The sequence below is a fragment of the Corvus cornix genome, chromosome 14 (assembly GCF_000738735.6).
Source record: "Corvus cornix cornix isolate S_Up_H32 chromosome 14, ASM73873v5, whole genome shotgun sequence".
Taxonomy (NCBI): Eukaryota; Metazoa; Chordata; class Aves; order Passeriformes; family Corvidae; genus Corvus; species Corvus cornix.
Window position 1 is genome coordinate 7,727,344 of NC_046344.1, and position 19,408 is coordinate 7,746,751.

At 53.3% G+C, this 19,408-nt stretch overlaps 2 protein-coding genes across 6 annotated transcripts; one reads left to right on the forward strand and one right to left on the reverse strand.

Moving 5' to 3' along the window:
* Window positions 1-3,221: 3,221 nt before the first annotated feature.
* On the forward strand, window positions 3,222-13,612 carry CIAO3 (cytosolic iron-sulfur assembly component 3). Of its 2 annotated transcripts, none has more exons than XM_039560415.1 (11): window positions 3,222-3,328; window positions 4,729-4,824; window positions 5,963-6,106; window positions 6,348-6,480; window positions 7,107-7,241; window positions 7,534-7,652; window positions 9,033-9,162; window positions 9,396-9,468; window positions 10,457-10,594; window positions 11,562-11,719; window positions 12,532-13,612. In XM_039560415.1, the coding sequence occupies exons 1-11, from the start codon at window positions 3,263-3,265 to the stop codon at window positions 12,768-12,770; spliced, it is 1,431 nt and encodes a 476-aa protein (XP_039416349.1). In that variant the 5' UTR covers window positions 3,222-3,262; the 3' UTR covers window positions 12,771-13,612. The 2 variants fall into 2 exon arrangements, with proteins under 2 accessions (XP_039416349.1, XP_019137236.1); XM_019281691.3 differs by lacking the exon at window positions 3,222-3,328 and adding an exon at window positions 4,424-4,548.
* Window positions 13,574-19,096, reverse strand: HAGHL (hydroxyacylglutathione hydrolase like). 4 transcript variants are annotated; one of them, XM_039560418.1, is made up of 8 exons: window positions 18,174-19,096; window positions 17,321-17,385; window positions 17,127-17,244; window positions 16,580-16,688; window positions 16,318-16,421; window positions 16,115-16,213; window positions 15,949-16,028; window positions 13,574-15,693 (listed from the first exon to the last, which is right to left on the reverse strand). In XM_039560418.1, the coding sequence occupies exons 1-8, from the start codon at window positions 18,276-18,278 to the stop codon at window positions 15,528-15,530; spliced, it is 846 nt and encodes a 281-aa protein (XP_039416352.1). In that variant the 5' UTR covers window positions 18,279-19,096; the 3' UTR covers window positions 13,574-15,527. The 4 variants fall into 4 exon arrangements, with proteins under 4 accessions (XP_039416352.1, XP_039416351.1, XP_039416350.1 ...); XM_039560417.1 differs by having other exon boundaries at window positions 15,949-16,025; window positions 16,115-16,216; window positions 18,174-19,094; XM_039560416.1 differs by having other exon boundaries at window positions 16,115-16,216; window positions 18,174-19,092.
* Window positions 19,097-19,408: the final 312 nt, after the last annotated feature.

Here is a 19,408-nt window from a genome sequence, read left to right on the forward strand (position 1 = left end):
AAAAGGGGCATTGAAAGATTAAAGCCTTGCAGGTGCTGTGGAAATTGCTATAAAGGCTCAAAGAAAAATCCAGCTGTGCTAAGGGGGCAGAAAGGCAAAGGAGGCTCCTGGAAGCACTTTCAAAAACTCGAATTTAGTTTTATGTTTGTTCATTGTCTCTTGAAGAGAAATCTGTCAGGGCCCTGCTGGGGCAGCACAGCCCAGGTATGAGAAGAGGATTTGGAGACAGGTCTAAAAGGGAAAGTGAACTCATCCCGTGTCTCGTGTCCATCACAGATCCCTTCATTACGTGAGTCCAGGAGTGAATCTCCCATGGAGATGCAGCAAAATGTCCAGACAAGGTAAAAAATCCTGGGAAATCTGGGAGCAGCACATCAGGGCACAGCTGCACTGTCCAAACCTTTGGATCAGCGACTGACACAACAGCAGCTTTCAAAAGGTTCTCTGGAGGGAAAACCAGAAGGAAGAGGGGCGACATGAAGGTCAGTCCCAGCCCAGAGCAAAGCTCCTCTCCCTGCAGGGCCAGGAGCAGAGGTTTCCTGCTGGAGCCTGGGCGGTGCCCGGAGGTGCCAGAGGGGGACAAAGGGACACAGGTGATGCCAAACCTGTGGTTTGAGGAATAAACAACTCCCAGCCCACAAAAATCACCTTGTTAGCACAGGTCATCCCTGGCACTTGGCTCTTCCTCTAATCCTGCCTGAGAGAGCTCAGCTTTAGAGGGACTCAGCACACGGAGGAAATTCCCCAGTATCTCAAAGTCTGGGTGAAACTTCTCCCTTTCCTCTCCAGAAGCACAGACGAGGAGGCTCTGCCCAAACCTGCCCACAGGGAGAGCTGTGACCGCAGTGACCCGGCCAGCAGAGCCCAGAGCAGATCTGCTGCTCCCCCAAACCCCTGTCCCCAGCCCTGGAGTCACCCAGGAGAGCTCTCCAGGTGCTCATCCCTGGATTAAGGGTGGATCAGGCTCACAACCACCTCACCTGGAGCAGCGTTCTGTGCTGGCAGCCTCACAGGTGTGGGGACAAGGCACGAGATGCATTTTTCAGAAGACTCATCCTGGATTTTCCTCCTGAACCTGCTGTGGCAGGGCTGGGAGGGACAGGGGTTTACCAGCAATGGGGGACTGGGATGTTCACAGCATTTGGGGCCGTTCCAGCTGCCACCTTTCCCTGCAAATGCACAGATTCTGAGCCTGGCACAGACCTGTGGAAGGATGGGCAAGGTCAGACCAGCCCTGTGACCCCATGGGTGACGCAGGTGCTCGTTAAATGTCACCAGCAGAGAGGTTTTTATAAACAGAGCAATATTTGCTTCACTAAGGAGCTTGTGTCACTGTTTGCTCAAGCCTCCAGTTACAAGCTGGGAATATGGGAAAAGAAACAGTTTTGGCTCCAAGGTGCTGCTGAGCCCACACCCAAAAATGCCAGAGGCGTCAGCAGAGCCTGACACTGAGGGTTTGTGTTTCACAGCTCATGCAAGACCTTCTGTCCCAGAGAACGAGGGACAGGACAAGAGGAAATGGCCTCAAGTTGCACCAGGGGAAGTTTAAATTGGAGATTAATAAAAATTTTGTCACCCAAAGGTTTGTCCAGCCCTGGAGTTACAGTACTGGAGGGATTTAAAAGCTGGATTTGGGCACAGGTTTTGGTGGTGGCCTTGGCAGTACTGGGGGAATGGTTGGATTTTGAAAGGTCTTTTTAAACCTCAGTGATCCTGTGACCCCACCCTCAGCTGCCTGTGCCCCCTCACTCGAGGAGGCTTTTAATTTGCAAAGAGAGAGGAAAGCCAGGGGTCTAAGAGGCGTTTTCCTACCGCCAAACACTCCGACCCCTCTAAAACCCAATCCTGATTTATCCCCTGCTGCGGGAACTGCAGAGCAAACCCTGCCCTGGCCACACAGCCCTCCCACGGCTGCCTCCTGCACCCTGAAGGAAGCGTCACAGAGACAATGAAGACACAATTAAAAGGCCAAACAGCATCAAATATCCATTTATGGCTGGAATGAAACCCCAACCGTTCCCCTGTACCTTCCTGGAGGTTTACACGAGATTTTCCTTGGTTTCTCCCTCCCCTCCTCTCTCTTCTGTAATATTTGCATTGCACAAGTCGAAAACCACCTACAGCTACCACTCCAACCTTGTCCCGAACTGCAATCCAAACAAGCTAAAAAAGGAAAGGTAATTGCTCTGACGTCTGCTTTCCCTCTCTCCCGAGGTTTGGTGACCCAGCAGCCTCTCTAGAGAGCAGAAATGTGTTCAGCAGTGCCCCAGCCCGACCTGTTCAGCATTCCTTATTCCCCAGTACCAAGAAGCTCCAAGCAAAGGATCTCCTGTAGGAGTCCAGCACCTGGGAAGAGGCTCTGGGCGTCCCCAGGTGCTTCTCACAGCAAGGCTGACACCTGGTGATGTGACAGAGCAGCTTAACATGTGCAGGTGTAAATGTAAATATAAATATGTACACACAGGGGTGTGTGCAGAGTCACCTGCAGTGGATGCCAGGCCCTGCACAGCCCAGTCATGAAAAGCAGAACAAAACTCAACTAAACCCCATCTCTCACTCTCCCTGAACTCCAACTGTTCCCAGCCCTAAATCCTGTCCTTAAGCACCCCCTCAGCACCCGGCTGTGCCGACACCTGCGGGGATTTACCTCAGGGGAAGAACGGGAAGGTTTAACCCTTTCGTGCTGCACGCAGGGTCCGATAAATGAGCAGGTACCCAGCAGGAGCTGCCCCACCACCCCCGTTCCAAACGGGACACAGGAGCAGCAGGGGGAACGTCACCTAATTGTGTACCTAATTCTCTCAAATTATATTATTATTCTTATTATTATTACTATTAGCCTTTCAGAGCCTGAAACATTCGCTGGCATTAAATTTTGGGGTTCCCCTTGAGGCAGGAGATTCTCAACAGCCACCATGGTGTGCGTGAAAGAAGAGCAGCTACCACCAAATTCTCCTAGCGCTGACACCTTTATATTTGTTTAGGACGCCAAACGACCTTCTACATTATTAGTTTATTCCAAAAAAATAGCAAACAGAGCAAAAATACCCGATTTGATATTATAGTTGCGGCGCTGTGGCTGGCCTTGTTACGACGGTGTGGCGGCTCGCTTTGCGGCGGTGTGGCTGGCCTTGTTACGACGGTGTGGCGGCTCGCTTTGCGGCGGTGTGGCGGGCCCGTTGTACGACGGTGTGGCGGCTCGCTTTGCGGCGGTGTGGCGGGCCCGTTGTACGACGGTGTGGCGGCTCGCTTTGCGGCGGCGATGGCGGCCCGGTTCAGCGGGGTGCTGCAACTCACGGAGCTGGACGATTTCATCGCGCCCTCGCAGGTGGGGCCGCGCCGGGGCTGACAGGGCTGGGGACTCCCGGGGCCGGGGGTTCACGAGGCTGCCAGGCCCTGCCCCCGCCGCGGGACCCGCGGGGCGGACCCTGGGGAGGGCGCGGACCCAGCCCTGAGGGGAGGCGGGGGGTGCCACCCTCAGCTCTGTTTGCCCCTCGCGCTGTCGCCGCACGGGGACCGTGCCCAGCCCCCTCAGACCTCTCCCCTCTGCTGTTGGGAATGGAAAAAGGGATAAAACCGAAGATTCCGCGCTGTCCCTTCCACCACCGCGCAGGGCAAGGCTCTGGAGCAGCCCGAGATCTTGGAGCAGCAGCCCGAGCCATTCGCAGCCCGATGGGGAATAGCCAGCCCGAGCCATTCGCAGCCCGATGGGGAATAGCCGTGTGCTGTGTTAGTGTGGGGCCTCCCCGGTTAAAGTTGGAGCCTGGCCGGGTTGCCTCGCAGGCGTTCGGAGGGAGTGCACAGCGTTCGGGAGGGAACGGGCAGCGAGCAGGGATCGGCTCTGCTCCTGTCGGAGGCTTCAGGCGCTGGGTAAATGCGGACTATTCATCCTGGATGTGTTTGCTGAGGAATACAGCAGAAAAACCGAGCCGAGATGAGATCAGTGGAAAGGGAAATAGCAACCCCTGTTAGTTCTCCGTGTAGGACTTGGGTTTCCGAGGGAATTCTTCACGTAAATAATGTGCTCTGCTTTTGTGTTTCAAGGGAAGAATCAGAATGAGTTGTTCCTGCGAGGCTCTGAATCCTGCAATGCGTAGCAAGAATGGATTAGTTGAGGGGGGAAACCTCAAGCTGGCAGAGGAAGGATGGTGAAAGGCAAAGGAGAAGTGGGACATGGAGTCACGGGGTGCTTAAATAACAAAAACTGCACAAAATGCAGAAAACCCCTTGGGACTCGTGCTGGGACATCAGAGCGAAGTGGCAGCAGCCCAGCCAAGCTCCTCAGAGACCCTTCTGTCACAAAATAAAACCTCGGTGACAGCAGGCGCAGGCTGGGCACTGACCACACCTCCACGGGCTGGGATCTGCAGCCAGGAGTCAGGATTTGCTCCCAGATTCTGGGGAGGAGGAGGAGGGGGAGGACGGGGCTGGGCAGGCTCTGTTCCTGCCAAGGCTCCAAAACCAGAGCTGAGTTCTTCAGAAAGAGCAGCAGAATTATCCTGTGGGTTTGGGATGATGCTGGAGAAGTGTTCTTCCTGTACAAAAGGGGTGAGAAGCCTTTGCTTTGACATTTTGCTTACAGTGCTAAGAGAAACTCAGAGAAAATGCAGCCTGTTTTGAGGGGGAGGAACCAGGGTCACTCCAGAACCGGTGTTCAATCCCTTTATTTCTGTTCAATGCCCTCTCCCTTGCTCAGCTCCTCACTTCCAGGCTTTGCTGCTCTTTCAGGAATGCATCAAGCCTGTAAAAGTGGACAAAAAGCCTGGAAAAGCAGCAGCAAAAATCAAAATCGAAGCTGATGGAAGCTATTTCCAGGTCAATCAGGTATGTGGGGTCTTTTGTTCAGTGGGGTGTAAAAAACCCAGACAAATGAGTGTATTTTAAGTATTTTAGTCATGTTCATCCATTTAATTCTTCAAAGAGAACCAAGGTGCTGCTGTCAGCATTCTTGTATCTTTTTTTCTCTTTAATTTATAATCAATAATTCTAATTTTGTGCCACTTTTGTGCTCTGAAACACTGCCATTAATTACTCATAATTACTCATAATCATATTAGTATCAGAGCAGATAAGCTGAGATTGTATTAAACTTTAATTTATAAGCATTTCAATTTATAAATTCATTTCTAAGCAGTCATTTTATTTTATAATCAGTAATTCCAATTTATTCCAGTTTTTTATGCTCTGAAACACTGCCATTAACTAGTGATGATTTTCAGTATAAGAGCAGATAAGCTGAACATTTTATTTCTTTTAGCAATATTTAAAGATTGGCAGTTCCAGGTTGTTTGAGACATCTTTTGTGCTCACTCACAGAGAGATTTAACCAAGATATTTTAAATAAATCTTGCAGTGTTCTTTTAAAAATAATATTTCAAAGTCTTTCTTTAAAAGCTTGAAGAATTCAGAAGCCTCTTGCTTCCAAAATTCAGGCTGAGTTTTTCCTGTTTTCACCAAAAAAAGTTGGCATTGCTCAGTTGACCAGGCTGGGAATTCCTCTAGGAATGGAACTTTGAACTTTAGGCAGATTTTGATGTTAAAAAAAGGGGATACAGCACTTCCAAAGGAGTCTGGTTCCTTATTTTGAAACTTTAATAGCACCTCATTTCCTGGTCTGTTCCTGGCTTTATTGAGGAGTGATGATTAGAGGAGAATGTCTTGGGAAAACCAATTTATTCAGGGTAGATATAAGGAAAAATATTCCCTTCCACTGCCTGGGATGAAGTTGGTCTGGGATGAAATCCCTCAGCAAATTCCCCTTTCTGTGCCAAATAGTCCCATTAAAAGCAGCAAACTTCCGGGGGCTTTGTCCTCATCTTACTAAAAATAAAGACTTTTTTAAATGATAAACCAAAGGCTTCAAAAGAGCATAATTTTCATTATTATTTGCAGTAAAGGGAGGGAAATGGCTCCTTAAATTCTGTGCTGGGATCAGAACTGAGCCTGCTCTGTTTCTTTGTAGGATGGGGAGGCACAAAGGCTGGAAAAGGCAAAAATCACCCTGAACGATTGCCTGGCCTGCAGTGGCTGCATCACCTCAGCTGAGAGTGTTTTAATCAGCCAGCAGAGCCACGAGGAGCTCTGCAAAGTGCTGGCTCTCAACAAGGTGGGTCCCTCTCCCCTCTGCAGAAAATCCACAGGAAAAGGGAATTTCAGAGCCCTGAAGGATCCCAGGCTGGTCTTGCTGCACTGGTGTGGTTTATTCTCATTTTCTAAAGAGTTTGGAAGGATTTAATTAAATTAAATTCAATTAAATTCCTGCCTCAGAGTGAGTGTGGGAGATGCTCTGTGGTGCTGACAGTTGTGCCTGTGCCACGTTCATTTGGGATTGTTTGGTTTTATCCCAGGCTGCTGCTGCCAACGAGCAGAAGCTGGTGGTGGTTTCTGTTTCACCCCAGTCCAGAGCCTCCCTGGCTGCAAGGTGCAAACTGGGGGTTCTGGAGACAGCAAAGAAGCTGACCACGTTCCTGAAGAGCTTAGGCAAGTGTGGGATTGTGTTCTGAGGGGACTCGGGGCTGAGGGTTCAGCACAAATGGATGGGGTTTAACCCCCACGTGGATTCCAAACTTTCCACAACTTCAGTCATGTAATAAACTTGGAGTGAGGGAGGGAAAGCTTGGAAAAAGGAGGGAGAGGGATTTTTTTATAAGGGCAGATAGTGACAGGACAAGGGAAATTATTTATACTGCCAGAGGGCAGGGTCAGGCGGGATATTGGGAAGGAATTCTCTGTGAGGGTGGGGAGGCCCTTGCACAGATTCCCGGAGAAGCTGCCCCTGGATCCCTGGGAGTGCCCAAGGCCAGGCTGGAGCAGCCTGGGATAGTGAAAGGTGTCCCTGCCCATGGAACTGGCTGGTCTTTAAGGTCCCTTCCAACCCAAACCATTCCATCATTCTATAAACCCTGTAAAGAACCATTTAAAAGAACTTTACATTTTAGATTTCCATCTCTCCTGTCACTTCTACTCCTCTTGCTGTGCTGAAAACTGTTCCCTCTCAACTGCAGGCCTTGGTGCCTGTAACCAGGTTTCACTCTGGTTCAAGTGGAAGTTTTTGTGTTGTATTTTGCTGTATTCTGTGGGTTTAACCCAGCTGCTGTCCTGCCCAGGTGTGCACTACGTGTTTGACACAACCTTCTCCAGGAACTTCAGCCTCCTGGAGAGCCAGCGAGAGTTCGTGAGACGCTTCCACAAACAAGCAGAGGACAAAAAGGCTCTGCCCATGCTGGCCTCTGCCTGCCCAGGTATGGGTTCAGTTACAGCTGCAAGCAGAAATCCAGCAGCTGCTCAGAAAGGTGGAAATGGAAGTTTTTACCTGCAGGGATTATTCTCTTCACAGCACAGAGATGTTGGTGTTAAAGCAGTGGTGAGACATCTCTAAAATGAATTTGGTGTTACAGTTCCTGTGCTTGTTGTGCTGAACTGAGGCTGAAAATGGTTATTAATGCACATTAAACCTGGGGTTTGGGGAGACTGGGCAGAGTAAAGGCTTGCTTCTTATTTGTTAATTTAATTTGCTGATTCTGCTCCTTCCAGGTTGGATCTGCTACGCAGAGAAAACCCATGGCAGCTTCATCATTCCCTACATCAGCACCACCAAATCTCCCCAGCAGGTCATGGGCTCCTTGGTCAAGGGCTACTTTGCAGAGCAGCAGGTAAAGCTCTAAAAATGCTCTTCTTAATGGAAAACTCCTCAAATTGGAGACTTTAGGCTGAACTTTTAAAAATTTTGCTCTGTGTTACACACATTTAAGGGTCAATATTGCCTTGCAGAAGGCAGCAAATCGTTCTCACTTCTGTTCTAGCTAATGCGTAGTAATTAGGGCATAACACTTAGCATGGGCTCATTAAAGCCTCTGGATTATTTGGGAAAGCTGAGGAACTTTATTTCTCAGTGTCTTTGTGCTCCTGTTGTTTAAAGTTGGTGAATAATTTCAAATGAGTGACCCCAAGCCAAGGCTGCAGTCGGTGCTTACGTGCAGATCCTGGCTTGTCTAAAAATGATCCCTCATTCCCATCCTGATGGATGTTCTGTTTCTGTTCTTAGTCTGTAACCTTTGGAATCTTTCCAGATGGGAGCTGGATATCCACAGGCTGGAGTTTAAACAAACAGCCTGGATTTGGCCGGGAAGGAGCTGCAGCACCCAGTGGGATTTATTGTGGGACGTATTGGCCACTAACGAGCAGTGCTTTGACACTTACATGAGGCAGATGCTGGCAGCTGCAGATTTGGGACAGAATTTGGCAGCTTCTGGGAATATTTGGCACAAGAGACTGAAACAATGGCCTGGGGTCAGTGACCTGTTTCCTCAGGCTGTGCTTATTTCGTGCATGATCCCGAGGTTCTTGTGGGACTCCAGACCATGGCCTGGTTGCTGAGCAGGGGCTGAGCTGTGGGAGCAGGGAGGAAGTTTATTCCCTAATGGCTTAATTAGGGATTGGCTTCTCTGCCTGACCTTGGATCGTTGCACTGGAGTGGGGGAAACTTCCTGGAGCTAAAGGGAGCCTCAGGAAAGATGGAGAGGGATTATTTCCAAGGGCGTGGAGTGCCAGGACAAGGGGGAATGGCTTGCCACTGCCAAAGGGCAGGGTTAGATGGGATACTGGGAAGGGATTCCTCCCTGTGAGGGTGGGGGAGGGGCTGGGATGGAATTCCCAGAGAAGCTGTGGCTGCCCCTGGATCCCTGGAAGGGTCCAAGGCCAGGTTGGACAGCGCTTGGAGCAACCTGGGATAGTGGAAGGTGTCAGGGGTGGGACTGGATGGGCTTTAAGGTCCCTTCCAACCCAAACCATTCCAGGATTCCATGAAACCTGTGAAGGACCATAAATGCAGGCACTGACTGCAGCTGAAATTGGCTTCTAGGGGTGAAATAATTTCATTTATGTATAAATATATACAAATATTCAGTAATAGGGGGGATTGTTCCAGGGGCATTGAGGCATTTCCACCACTCTCCTTTGCTCCTGGAATGCAGCTCCCTGAGGACAGGGAGGATTTTGGCTGCTCCAGCTGCCCAGCCTTGTCTCTCTTGCAGCACCTACCCCCTGACAGGATCTACCACGTCACAGTCATGCCCTGTTATGACAAAAAGCTGGAGGCCTCCAGGCCAGACTTTTTCAACCAGGAATTCCAGACCAGGGATGTGGATTGTGTCATCACCACAGGTAAGCAGATCCACAGGAGATTCCCAATTCCAGCGAATTCTGGGAGCCTCAAAGTGTTCCCTGGCTTTAGTAACTCTTTGCCTCTGACAGAGGTTGGATATTGATCTATATTTACATTTTAATAGTGCAAATCATGCCCTGGTACAATGCAGATGCAGTTTAGGGACTGCTCTGTGGGGTTTGTTTTGCTGTATCCCAAAAATAAGAGCTCTTTGTGCCTGGTTCTGCTCTAGGAGAAGTGCTAAAGCTGTTGGAACAAGAAGGAGTGTCCCTGCCAGATGTAGATCCTGGTCCCCTGGATACCATGTAAGAACAAAATCTCATTTCAGTCATGTTCTCTTTCCTGCAGGATTGAGAGAGTTCAGAATTTCCTTTTTCCTGCTGTTTTACGCAAGTGTGTTTGCACTTGGTTTGGTTTCTTGTGTCACTTGAACCAGTACAACTGGGAGTTTAAATATTTCATGTACAGAATATGGTGAATTTCCACTGGACAGTCACTCCAGCTCCTTTCATCCCACAAAAACCTGCTGCAGGCTTTGGGAAGTGCGAGATTCTGTCCCAGTGATAAAAATTTCCTGAAGCAAAAGCTATTGCTGTGCTGTCCCTGCTCCTCATTACCAGAGCTACTGCAAAGATCCCAGAAGGAAAGCAGAAATAACAAATATTTAGGTCACTGAGTTAATCTCCAGGAGACTGTTGGTAAAAAATGACACTTAAGACATGTCAGATGAGCCTGGGGTTGTTGAACTGAAGAGGAACATCTGGTCAAGGGCCAGCTGCACACACTGGGGTGGGGTAGAATCCCATTCTGTGGTCTGAGGTGACAGCAGGGCTGGTTCTGCACTGAGCACCCAGAGCTGCCTTTGCTTCCTGGTGAGAGGAGCATTCCCAGAGCTCCTGGCACATAAACACCAGAAAGGTTCATTAGCAGCACCTCTCTGAACTATACAGGATGTTTCATTATAGAATATGGAATCCTGGAATGGTTTGGGTGGGAAGGACCTTAAAATCATCCAACCCCAACACCTTCCACTGTCCCAGGTTGCTTCAAGCTGTGTCCAACCTGGCCTGGGACACTTCCAGGGATCCAGGGGCAGCCACAGCTTCTCTGGGCACCTGTGCCAGGTGACACAACTCCCACTGGGCACCACGAGGCTCTGGAGCTGGTTCCCAGGAGAAAGGGAAAAGCTGGAGCTCAGCAGGAGCTGGTTTTTGGCTGCTCCCATTGTCCTGAACCCCCTGGAGCTTTGTTTTATCCCGAATCCCTGAAGTTGCTGCTCTCTCCTCTCCGCAGGCTCGGCAGTGCTGCAGCAGAGGAGCTCATCACCCACCGTGGCGGGGGCTCGGGGGGGTACCTGGAGCACATCTACAGACATGCAGCCCAGGAGCTCTTTGGGATCCACGTGGACTCAATCCAGTACAAACCTCTCAAGTAAGAAGCTGAAATCCTACAGAAAACTCAATTTTTCTGGAATTCTCTGTTGCTGTGGGGCTGAACCTTTCTTTGCAATGTTAAACATTTCACTTCCAGGCCTGAGAGCTGGCTGCTCCCTCCCCCAGCTGCTGAGCAATAAATCAGCCAATTCCATGCAGCCCTTCCCAGGGAGAATTCCAGCCCCTTTCCCACTCACACGCTGGAGTTTGGCCTGATAGATTTTCCCACTGACAGTTTTTCGAATAATTGAGAAGGCAGAGCTGTCATGGAGCTGGGATTCCTCACCTGGGATCAGGCCAGTCAAGTAGATTTGTCACTAATTATTGATCCCAGAAAACCTTGGGGAGGGGCTTTGGGGCTCTGTTTAACTGTAATGAAACAGGAAATAAATCATCTGAGTTTGGGCACTGAGGCTCGTCCACCTGAGATTCCTTCTGGCCTCCCAGTTCTAATTTAGTGTATCCCTTGGAATTAATTATATCCCTAATGAGCAGCGTTTATGTTTAGGATTCCCTCATTTAGGAAGCAGAAAAAGCAGTCTCAAATACTTGCTAAAAATCAAATTACTTACTTTTTTATCAGGAGCAGGTATTCCCACTAACCTTAGGAATCTGGAATCCTTCAATCAGGCTTTGTTCCCATGTTTTATGATCCGGTAGAAGTTAAAAATCCCCTCGGGGGCTCCGTTAATGTTGGCTGAAGGAACTCAGGTCTGTTACAGGGAAAGGCTCCATTGGCTGAGCTTTATCCAGTACAGGTGTCCTTCAGCAAACTCTGCTCAGGTGCCTCAAACAGTCCTGGAGAAGGCTCTGGAAGGAATTCCTTCATGTTTCCTTTGGATGGCACAGAACTAGGACAGCTCTTAAATGAGATTCGCAAAGAATTTGGGTTTAGCACGGGGCCCTTTGAAGTTTAAAATAGAAATTCATTTGGAGAAGACATTTGCTGTGCTCTGCTCCCTCAGGAACAAGGACTTCCAGGAGGTGACCCTGGAGAGGGATGGAGTGGTCCTGCTCCAGTTTGCTCTGGCCTATGGATTTAGGAACATCCAGAACCTGGTGCAGAAGCTGAAACGGGGGAAGTGCCCCTATCACTACGTGGAGGTCATGGCCTGTCCCTCAGGTGAGGCTGCCCAGGGGCACATGCAGGGCTGGGAGGAGCTCCAGGGAATTCAGTGCAGGAAAAATGGGTGATTTCTCACACTCTTGAGAGGTGTGACAGCCACAGCATCACAGATCCAGAGCTGTGTGTAGATTTTCCTACCTCTAAGCCAGTAATTCCTCAGGATTTAAGGAATTGCAGCTAAATTCCATCACACAATTGATTAATTGCTTCTAAGGAAGATTTCCTGAGCTCTTTGGCACCTGAGGGGCTTTTTCCCCTAAAATTGCCCAAACATGACCATTACACATTCAGAAAATGCTGCTGTGGCTGGTGGAGAAAGTCACTTCCTACCTATCTTATCCCATTTTCCTTTTCCTGCCTGCTTGGCTCCCTTGGGATGTGCTGGCAGGGAGCAGGGGCAGCCTGAGCCCAGCCTGGGCTGATGCTGAGGGGCCACTCCTGGCTCTTGGAGCTGCTCCTTCCCAAGGATCCACACAGCTCTGGGAGCCTCCCGCTGCTCAGCCCAACTCCCAGAACTTTTCCCTTTCCTTCGGCTGAGCCCCCAAGGCTGGACTCACCTGGACTGGGCTCTGGCTCCGTTCTAGAGGGAGGAGATAAGAGCTGCAGCTCTGGCAGATTCCCAGCTGGAGCCAGCCCAGGAGCTCCCAGCCCCAGGGCCCTGCTGCTGAGAGATAACCAGGGGTGAACCTCAGGTCCTGAGGTGTTTTCATTCCTGCAGCTGTTTGCAGGAGCAGAGGAAATCAACTGGAATTTTTTTAGGATGGTTTTCCTGCTGAAGCTGAAGTTCTTGATCCCTTTTTTCCCCCCAGGCTGTTTGAATGGAGGAGGGCAGATCAAACTGGAGGGGGAATCCAGCAAGGAGGAGCTGCAGCAAGTGGAGAGGTTGTATGAATCTCCGAGGGCTGAGATTCCCGAGGAAAACCAGGCTGTGGGGGAGCTGTACGAGCACTGGCTAGGAGGCTGGGGCTCAGAGAAGGCTCTGGAAGTGCTGCACACGGAATACCACGCCGTGGAGAGGGCAAACACTGCCCTGAACATCAAGTGGTGAGGGCTGCCAAGCCCAGGCAGACACTCAGTGCCTTCTGAACTCACATTTGGGATTCTCCAAGGACTGCTGGAGCTCTGTGCAATTCCTGCCTCTGGCACTGCTCATTCCTTCAGCTTTAGGATGAGGGGATGTGAATAAACCCCAAAGTCTGACAGAAAACACATCAAGAGAGGCAGAAATGCAAACCAGGCTGGAAGAACTGACCCTGCACTGCTCTAACAGCCCCATTCTTGCCAGAATGGAGGAATTCCAGGATTTAAAGTTCATCTCCAGACTGAGCTTTGTGCCACATCCCAATATTCCTCCCCCAGGCCTTGCTGGATTGTCACAGCACTCAATTCTTTGGCTGCCTCTGCTGCAACATCCTCATTTCATTACAAATGGTCTCATTAGGCCTGGAGTTCTCACATCGCACTGCCCTGCAGCTTCTGTGCCCTCAGAGGGGGGATCCTAAGCCTGGGCTCATCCCTGGGGCTGGATCAGTGCCTGCTGGAATGGGACTGGAGTGAATGCTGCAGAAAATCCTTGTAATTTCTTTTCCTTAAATTATAGTAATTTATACCAAGAGCAAATTACATCTCTCTCTTTTCTTCCCAAACACACAGCAGGGAGTCACAGAATTGTCCCACTTAGCCACCCTCAGCAGCCACTCACTGAGGGATAATATCCCTAAATCCAGACAAAACAGGCAGTTACTAGTGGATAACATCCCTAAACTATGAGAAAATAATTCCTGACCTTGTGACTGGCAGGAACCAAAGCCTCCTCTGCACTTTATTCCAATGAATCCACAGAGCACATGATGATTTTCATGTTTTTAATTAAAAACTTTCCATTTTTCAGGTGTTGCTGATCGTTAATGACCTCACAGTGTTCTAAGGCATCAACCTCCCACTGCTGCCCCCTTCCCACCCTCCTGAGGAGCAAATTGGTGCTTCCAGGGAATTCCCTTCTCCATGCGGGGATTTGTAACACCCAGGGGTTTGCTAAACCAGAAAACATCTTTGACAGGGAGAGGTTCGAGCCTGGAATGCTGAGACCATGGATCAGTGCACAGCACAGTTGGTGTCTGCTCAGCACGTGCACGTCAGCCCAGAAATGCACAATCAATTAAGCTAGACTAGCTGGAAATTAAATAATCAGGGCTCTACATTTTGTCACTTCCCCAGTTCCCAGGTCACCAACACAAACAGAGGTCACTGAAGCTACCCAGGACACCCTGGGATCCCTGTTCTGGGCATTCTGGGTGGCTCTTCCTGCCCTGGCACCAGGAAGAGCTGGAATCTGTCCCAGCTTTGAGCTGTGGAGCAGGCTCAGGGTTGGTTAAACACACAGGAGCATCCCTGCTCCCAGGATAAATCAAATTCCAAAGGAACACCCAGGCGATATCCACAACTCCAGCATTTCATGTAAACTGAGGAATTCAGGCCATGGGACCAAGGGAGCTTTTGCAGCTGGATAAATCCTTCCCCTTCCATGGAGGGGAGTAAATCCAAACTATAACTTAAGGAAAAAAGAAAACCTTGTTCTAGTTTGTAGCAAAGGAAAAAGCCCCAAACCAGACTCCAGTGGCAACAAAGAAGTTCACAGTCCACACATGAAAAACCCTGAAATCAACTCTATTCCAGTGCTGGAAGCTGCCATGAAACCCTCATTTTCTCCACAAAAAAAAAAAAAAAAAAAAAAAGGGAATGACTTTACTGGTGTAAAGTGCCTCCCACACCTGCAAATAAAACTCTGCTCCTTTCTCAGCTTAAAAATAAGTAAAACACAGCCCTGATTTTGCACAAAGTGAAGGCTGGGGAGGCCTGGGAGCCCCAGCTGGTCCCCGGCCCAAGGACAAGGCAATGTCCACGGAGTTGGCACCAAGTGTTTTCCAGTTTTTATCCTGGAGAAAGCAAAGAGCAAGGCATGCCTGGCAGCACTTCGGTGTTTGCTGCCTAAAATCTGTCCCACCTGGGAAAATCCCTCCCAAAGCCAGAGGGGTTGGGGCAGATCGTGGACACCCCATGTGGTCCGAGGGCTTCCGAAGGCAGCGACTGGGTCACAAATCCCTACACAAATCCCTTTATGACCTACTGGAAAAATTGGGAAAAAAGGTGGGACAAAACCCCACCCAAACCCTGCAGTGATGAGGGTTTTGTTAGCACAGGGCTGGAGTTGGGTGGGTACCAGTGACACCAGTGGCTTCCCAGCTTCCCGTGGGGATCCAAGCCTCCACCCCCATCCCTGGCCTGAGAGGGGCCCAGGGTGGCTGGAGCAGGACAGGAGGGCCAGGAGGGCTGCCAGAGGTTCCAGAGCTACGTGGCTGCATCCCACAACCCCTGGGAATGGGATGCAGCCCCCAGGCCTGGCAGTGCAGGCAGGGGAGCCTGGTGGTCTGTGGGGCACAGCTCCACCGTCCCGGAGCATTCCAACTTTTCCTTGGCTCCCTTCTGTGGCCATGGGGCTGCAGGACGTGGCAGCTCCTGCACTGACCCCAAAATTGGGAGTGTCCCCTGCTCCAAGCCATGTCCTGACCCTCTGCTGGCAGCAGCCACATCCCAGCACCAAGGGGGGGTCACCACAGCCTGGGCTCTCCAAAGGTATCCAGGTGCTGCTCCACAGGGAACTTCCCAGGCCCGGGGAGCCGGACGTGGTGCCGGAGGGGGAGCAGAGCAGCCTCAAACAAGCAGGTTAAAAACACAAACCAGTCCCCAGCTGGGAGTGAATCCATGCTGGGCACAGCCAGGAGGGAGCCCTGGCACCATGGGGACGTCACTTCTTCTCCAGGAAGGGCCCGAAGAGCCCCCAGTCAAAGGCCAGCATGGCCTGGGGGTTGGGCCTCTCCTTGGGCTTCTTGAAGTTGTCCCTCTCAGAGCGCAGCATCCTCAGCACCTCCACAGGGTCCGTCCTGCCCGTGAACCTCTGCACAGGCTCCTCCCTGCAAGGACAGCCCTGCTGTGCCCATGGGGACAGGATGGGACCCCCACCCTGCTGGGATGGACAACGGGGGCAGTCCCATCCTGTGCTGGGCCCTGCTGGGGCACACGGGCGGTCTGGGCTGACCCCATGTCCAGGCTCCCTCCCCTCGCTTCGGGCTCGGATTTCCCACCGGTTCATGAGGCCATCGGGAAAAGGGATGATGCTGGAGGGGAAAGGGGAGTGGATTTTGGGGCAGGGCCCCAGCAGAGCTTACGTGACCCGCAGGAAGGGGTTGTACAGGAACTCCTCCTGCAGCGTGGAGGGCACCGTGGGCAGGTCCTCATCATCGCGCTGCTGCCGAGGGAGCAGAGGAGTCCAAATCCTGCTGCCATTCCACACCCCCCAGCCCCTACCCTGGCACAGGGGGCACAGCCACTTACTCTGGCCCATGCCAGCTTCTCCTTCACCATTTCATTCTCTGGCTCCACCTTCAAGGCGAATTTGAGGTTTCTGACAGTGCATTCATGGCCACAGAAAACCTTCTGCAGGAGACAGCCGGCATCAAACCCGCTCCCAGTGCCAGATCTGAGCCCCCTCCTAGCTCCAGGAGCCCTCCCCAGGCTGGGAGGTGTGGAACACTCACCGTGTCCTTGGGCAGAGTCCCCAGGATTTGGGTGAGGTTGGTGTGCATCTGCTCCGCCGTCCCCTCAAAGAACTGCCCGCAGCCCCCCACAAACAGGGTGTCACCTGTGGGAAAGGGGGCTGGGCACTGAGGGACCTCAGTGCCAGGGATGGGGGTGCCAGGGGGTGCTGGGATCACCCCAGGAGCTCTGAGTGTGGGGGACAGGCAGCACACAGGGAGTGTGTCCCCAAACCCATGGGGGGCACATGGGTGGGTGGGATACCTGAGAATAGAGCCGGAGCATCCGGGGAATCGTCCTCCCACATGAAGTAGCACATGTGGCCCGAGGTGTGGCAGGGGGTGAAGAGGCACCTCACCCTGATGGCCCCAAACTGGGGGAGAGAGGGTCAGGATCCCACTGAAGGGGACAAACAGGCCTCCCCAGACCTCTCCATGCCCTGCCTGGAGCCCAGCAGGTCACAGATCAGATGGGGGGTTGGATGGGTCCAGGTATGCCTGCTCTGATGGCATTTGGAACCCGGCCCCAGGAGAGGGTGGGATCATCCAGCACAACCCCAAAGAGGCTGAGGTTGGGATGAGATTTCTCCTCCATCCCAGCTTTGAATCCGTGGGGCCACATCTGCAACTGCCCCAGAGCACAAAGAGCCGAGCACGGCCCAGCAGCACCAGCCCCACTGGGGACCACGGTGCCACTGGGGACAGTGTGACCACCCCACTCTGCTCCCCACTGGGGACCTTGGGGACCACCAGGCAGGACCCGTGTGTGGGGTCTGAGCCCCGAATATCCCCACACTCCTGCAGCCACGCACCGTGAGCTCCTGGCCATGGGTGACCTTGTGCGTGAGGGCCCCGATGCGCTCGTCAGCACCGAACACCTGCAGGCCGGGGAAGAGCTGGGCCAGCTCCTCGTTGCCCCTGGCGTGGTCCCTGAGGGCAGAGGAGGGGATTGGGAATGGGCACTGTCCCTGTGGGGACATGGCCGCCCCGACCCAGCCGCACCTACCAGTGGTGGTGGGTGGTGAGGATGGCCCTGAGCACCACGTCCTCCTTCCTGATGATCTCCAGCAGCTGAAAGGGACCCAGAGCAGCGGTGAGTGGCAGAGGAGGTGACACACACACACACCATGGCCGTGTGGCACCAGGCAGAGGAATCCCCCAAAACCCCGTGCTGAGGAGCCGCAGGGTGACGGTGGGACACAGGTGTGACCCTATCGTGCGGAGTGGAGCAGGTGGATAGGAACAGATTCCCTGGGAACAGTGGCATTTGTGGCCGGTGCTTTCTTAGTGGAGGCACAGAGTCACTGCCACTGGCCACAGCGAGGGCCACATGGCACTGCCAGCCCCGGCACGGCTGCCAGGAGGCTCCGAGTGCCAACTTAACATTCACGGCCAGTAACAAACCCTCGGCTGCTCCCGACTCCGCTCCTCCAAGAGGAAGGAAATGTCCGAGTCAGCACCAAACGCTTAAAACCCGCGACAGCGCTCGCACGCTGAGGGGGTGGTACAAGGGGACACGGGGCAGAGGGACACGGGGGTCACAGCGACCCCGGCCGCTGCCTTCCCGGCTCCTGGGAAACGGGACTGGGCACGGGAAACCCGCTCCAAAGGGCTGTTTGGGGTTATTCCCGCTTGCTGTGGGGTCTGCAGGGCTGCGGCACGGGGAGGGAACGGCTGAGGGAACCCGGGATTCCCGCGCGGCCCAGGGCAGGGGGACAGGGATCCGCACCCCACATTCCATCGGGATGGAGGGGTCTGTCCTGCCGGTGGGATGCTCCATGTCCGCACGGATACCTCCGGTGTGGGGCCACCGCCCCCGCGAGGGACACGCCACCCACCCGGGGGGGGGGCCCGCTCACCCTTTTGGGGACCGCGGCGTCCACGGCGACGGCGTCGCGGGTGCTCTCCTCGATGACCAGGTACATGTAGTTGTCCTCCAGCACGGAGATCACCTTCACCTTCATGGCTCGGCTCCGGCGCCGCCCGGGGACACGGCGGGGACACGGCGGGGACCCGCGGGTGGGGGTGGGGGGGCGGCCCCACGCAGCGAACCGGGATCGGGTGCGGGACCCCGGCGTGTCCCCAGCGCCACCCCCGGGCGGTCCCGGGGCGGTCCCTGCCGTGCTGCGGGGCGGGTCACGCAGCGTGGGGCGGGGAGAGCCCGCACGGCCCCGGCCGCTCCCCCTGCGTCACCCTGTGTCACCGCGGGGTCCCACGGCACGCCCTGACACCCCCGGCGCCGGAGGAAGGAGGGGTCCCAGCCCAGCCTCCAAAATCAGCCCCTGCTCCCAGTGCCAGCGGGGTACAAGGGGAGGGATGAGGGGCTGCTGGCGCTGGGGACACTGGTGGCACTGGGGGGGCTGGTGCCCAGCAGGTGATGGAAACACCAGCGGGGGGAGAAGGTACAGAGTGGTCCTGGACACTGGAACTGCTGATGGGGGGTCTGGGAGGGGCTCTGCTCCAGGGACAGGAACCCACCCCGAGCACAGAAAGCACCAAAGGCACAGGGGGCAGGAGCACAGCTGAGCTGCGGTGCCGTTTCCAGCCGGACACAAGTCCTGGGGCAGGGCTGATCCGGGCCCCCAGATTGAATTGTTGAGGTTAGAAAAGGCCTCTTAGAGTCCAACCATTCCCCCAGCAGTGCAAAAGTCACCACCAACCCATGTCCCCAAGTGCCACATTCACATGGCTTTGCAATCTCTGCAGGGATGAGGACTCCACCCCTACCCTGGGCAGCTGTGCCAGGGCTGGGCAGCCCTTTCCAGGAGGAATTTCCCCAATACCCAACCTGAACCTCCCCTGGCACAGCCTGAGGCCGTTCCCTCTCCTCCTGTCCCTGTTCCCTGGGAGCAGAGCCCGAACCCCCCGGCTGCCCCCTCCTGTCAGGGAGTTGTGCAGAGCCACAAGGTCCCCCCGGAGCCTCCTTTGCTCCAGGCTGAGCCCCTTTCCCAGCTCCCTCAGTAGCTCGTGGTGCTCCAGCCCCTTCCCCAGCCCCATTCCCTTCCCTGGACCTGCTCCAGCCCCTCAATGTCCTTCATGTCCTGAGGGGTCCAAATGCCACTTGTGAGGAGGGAATGGCACTCACAGGCACCAA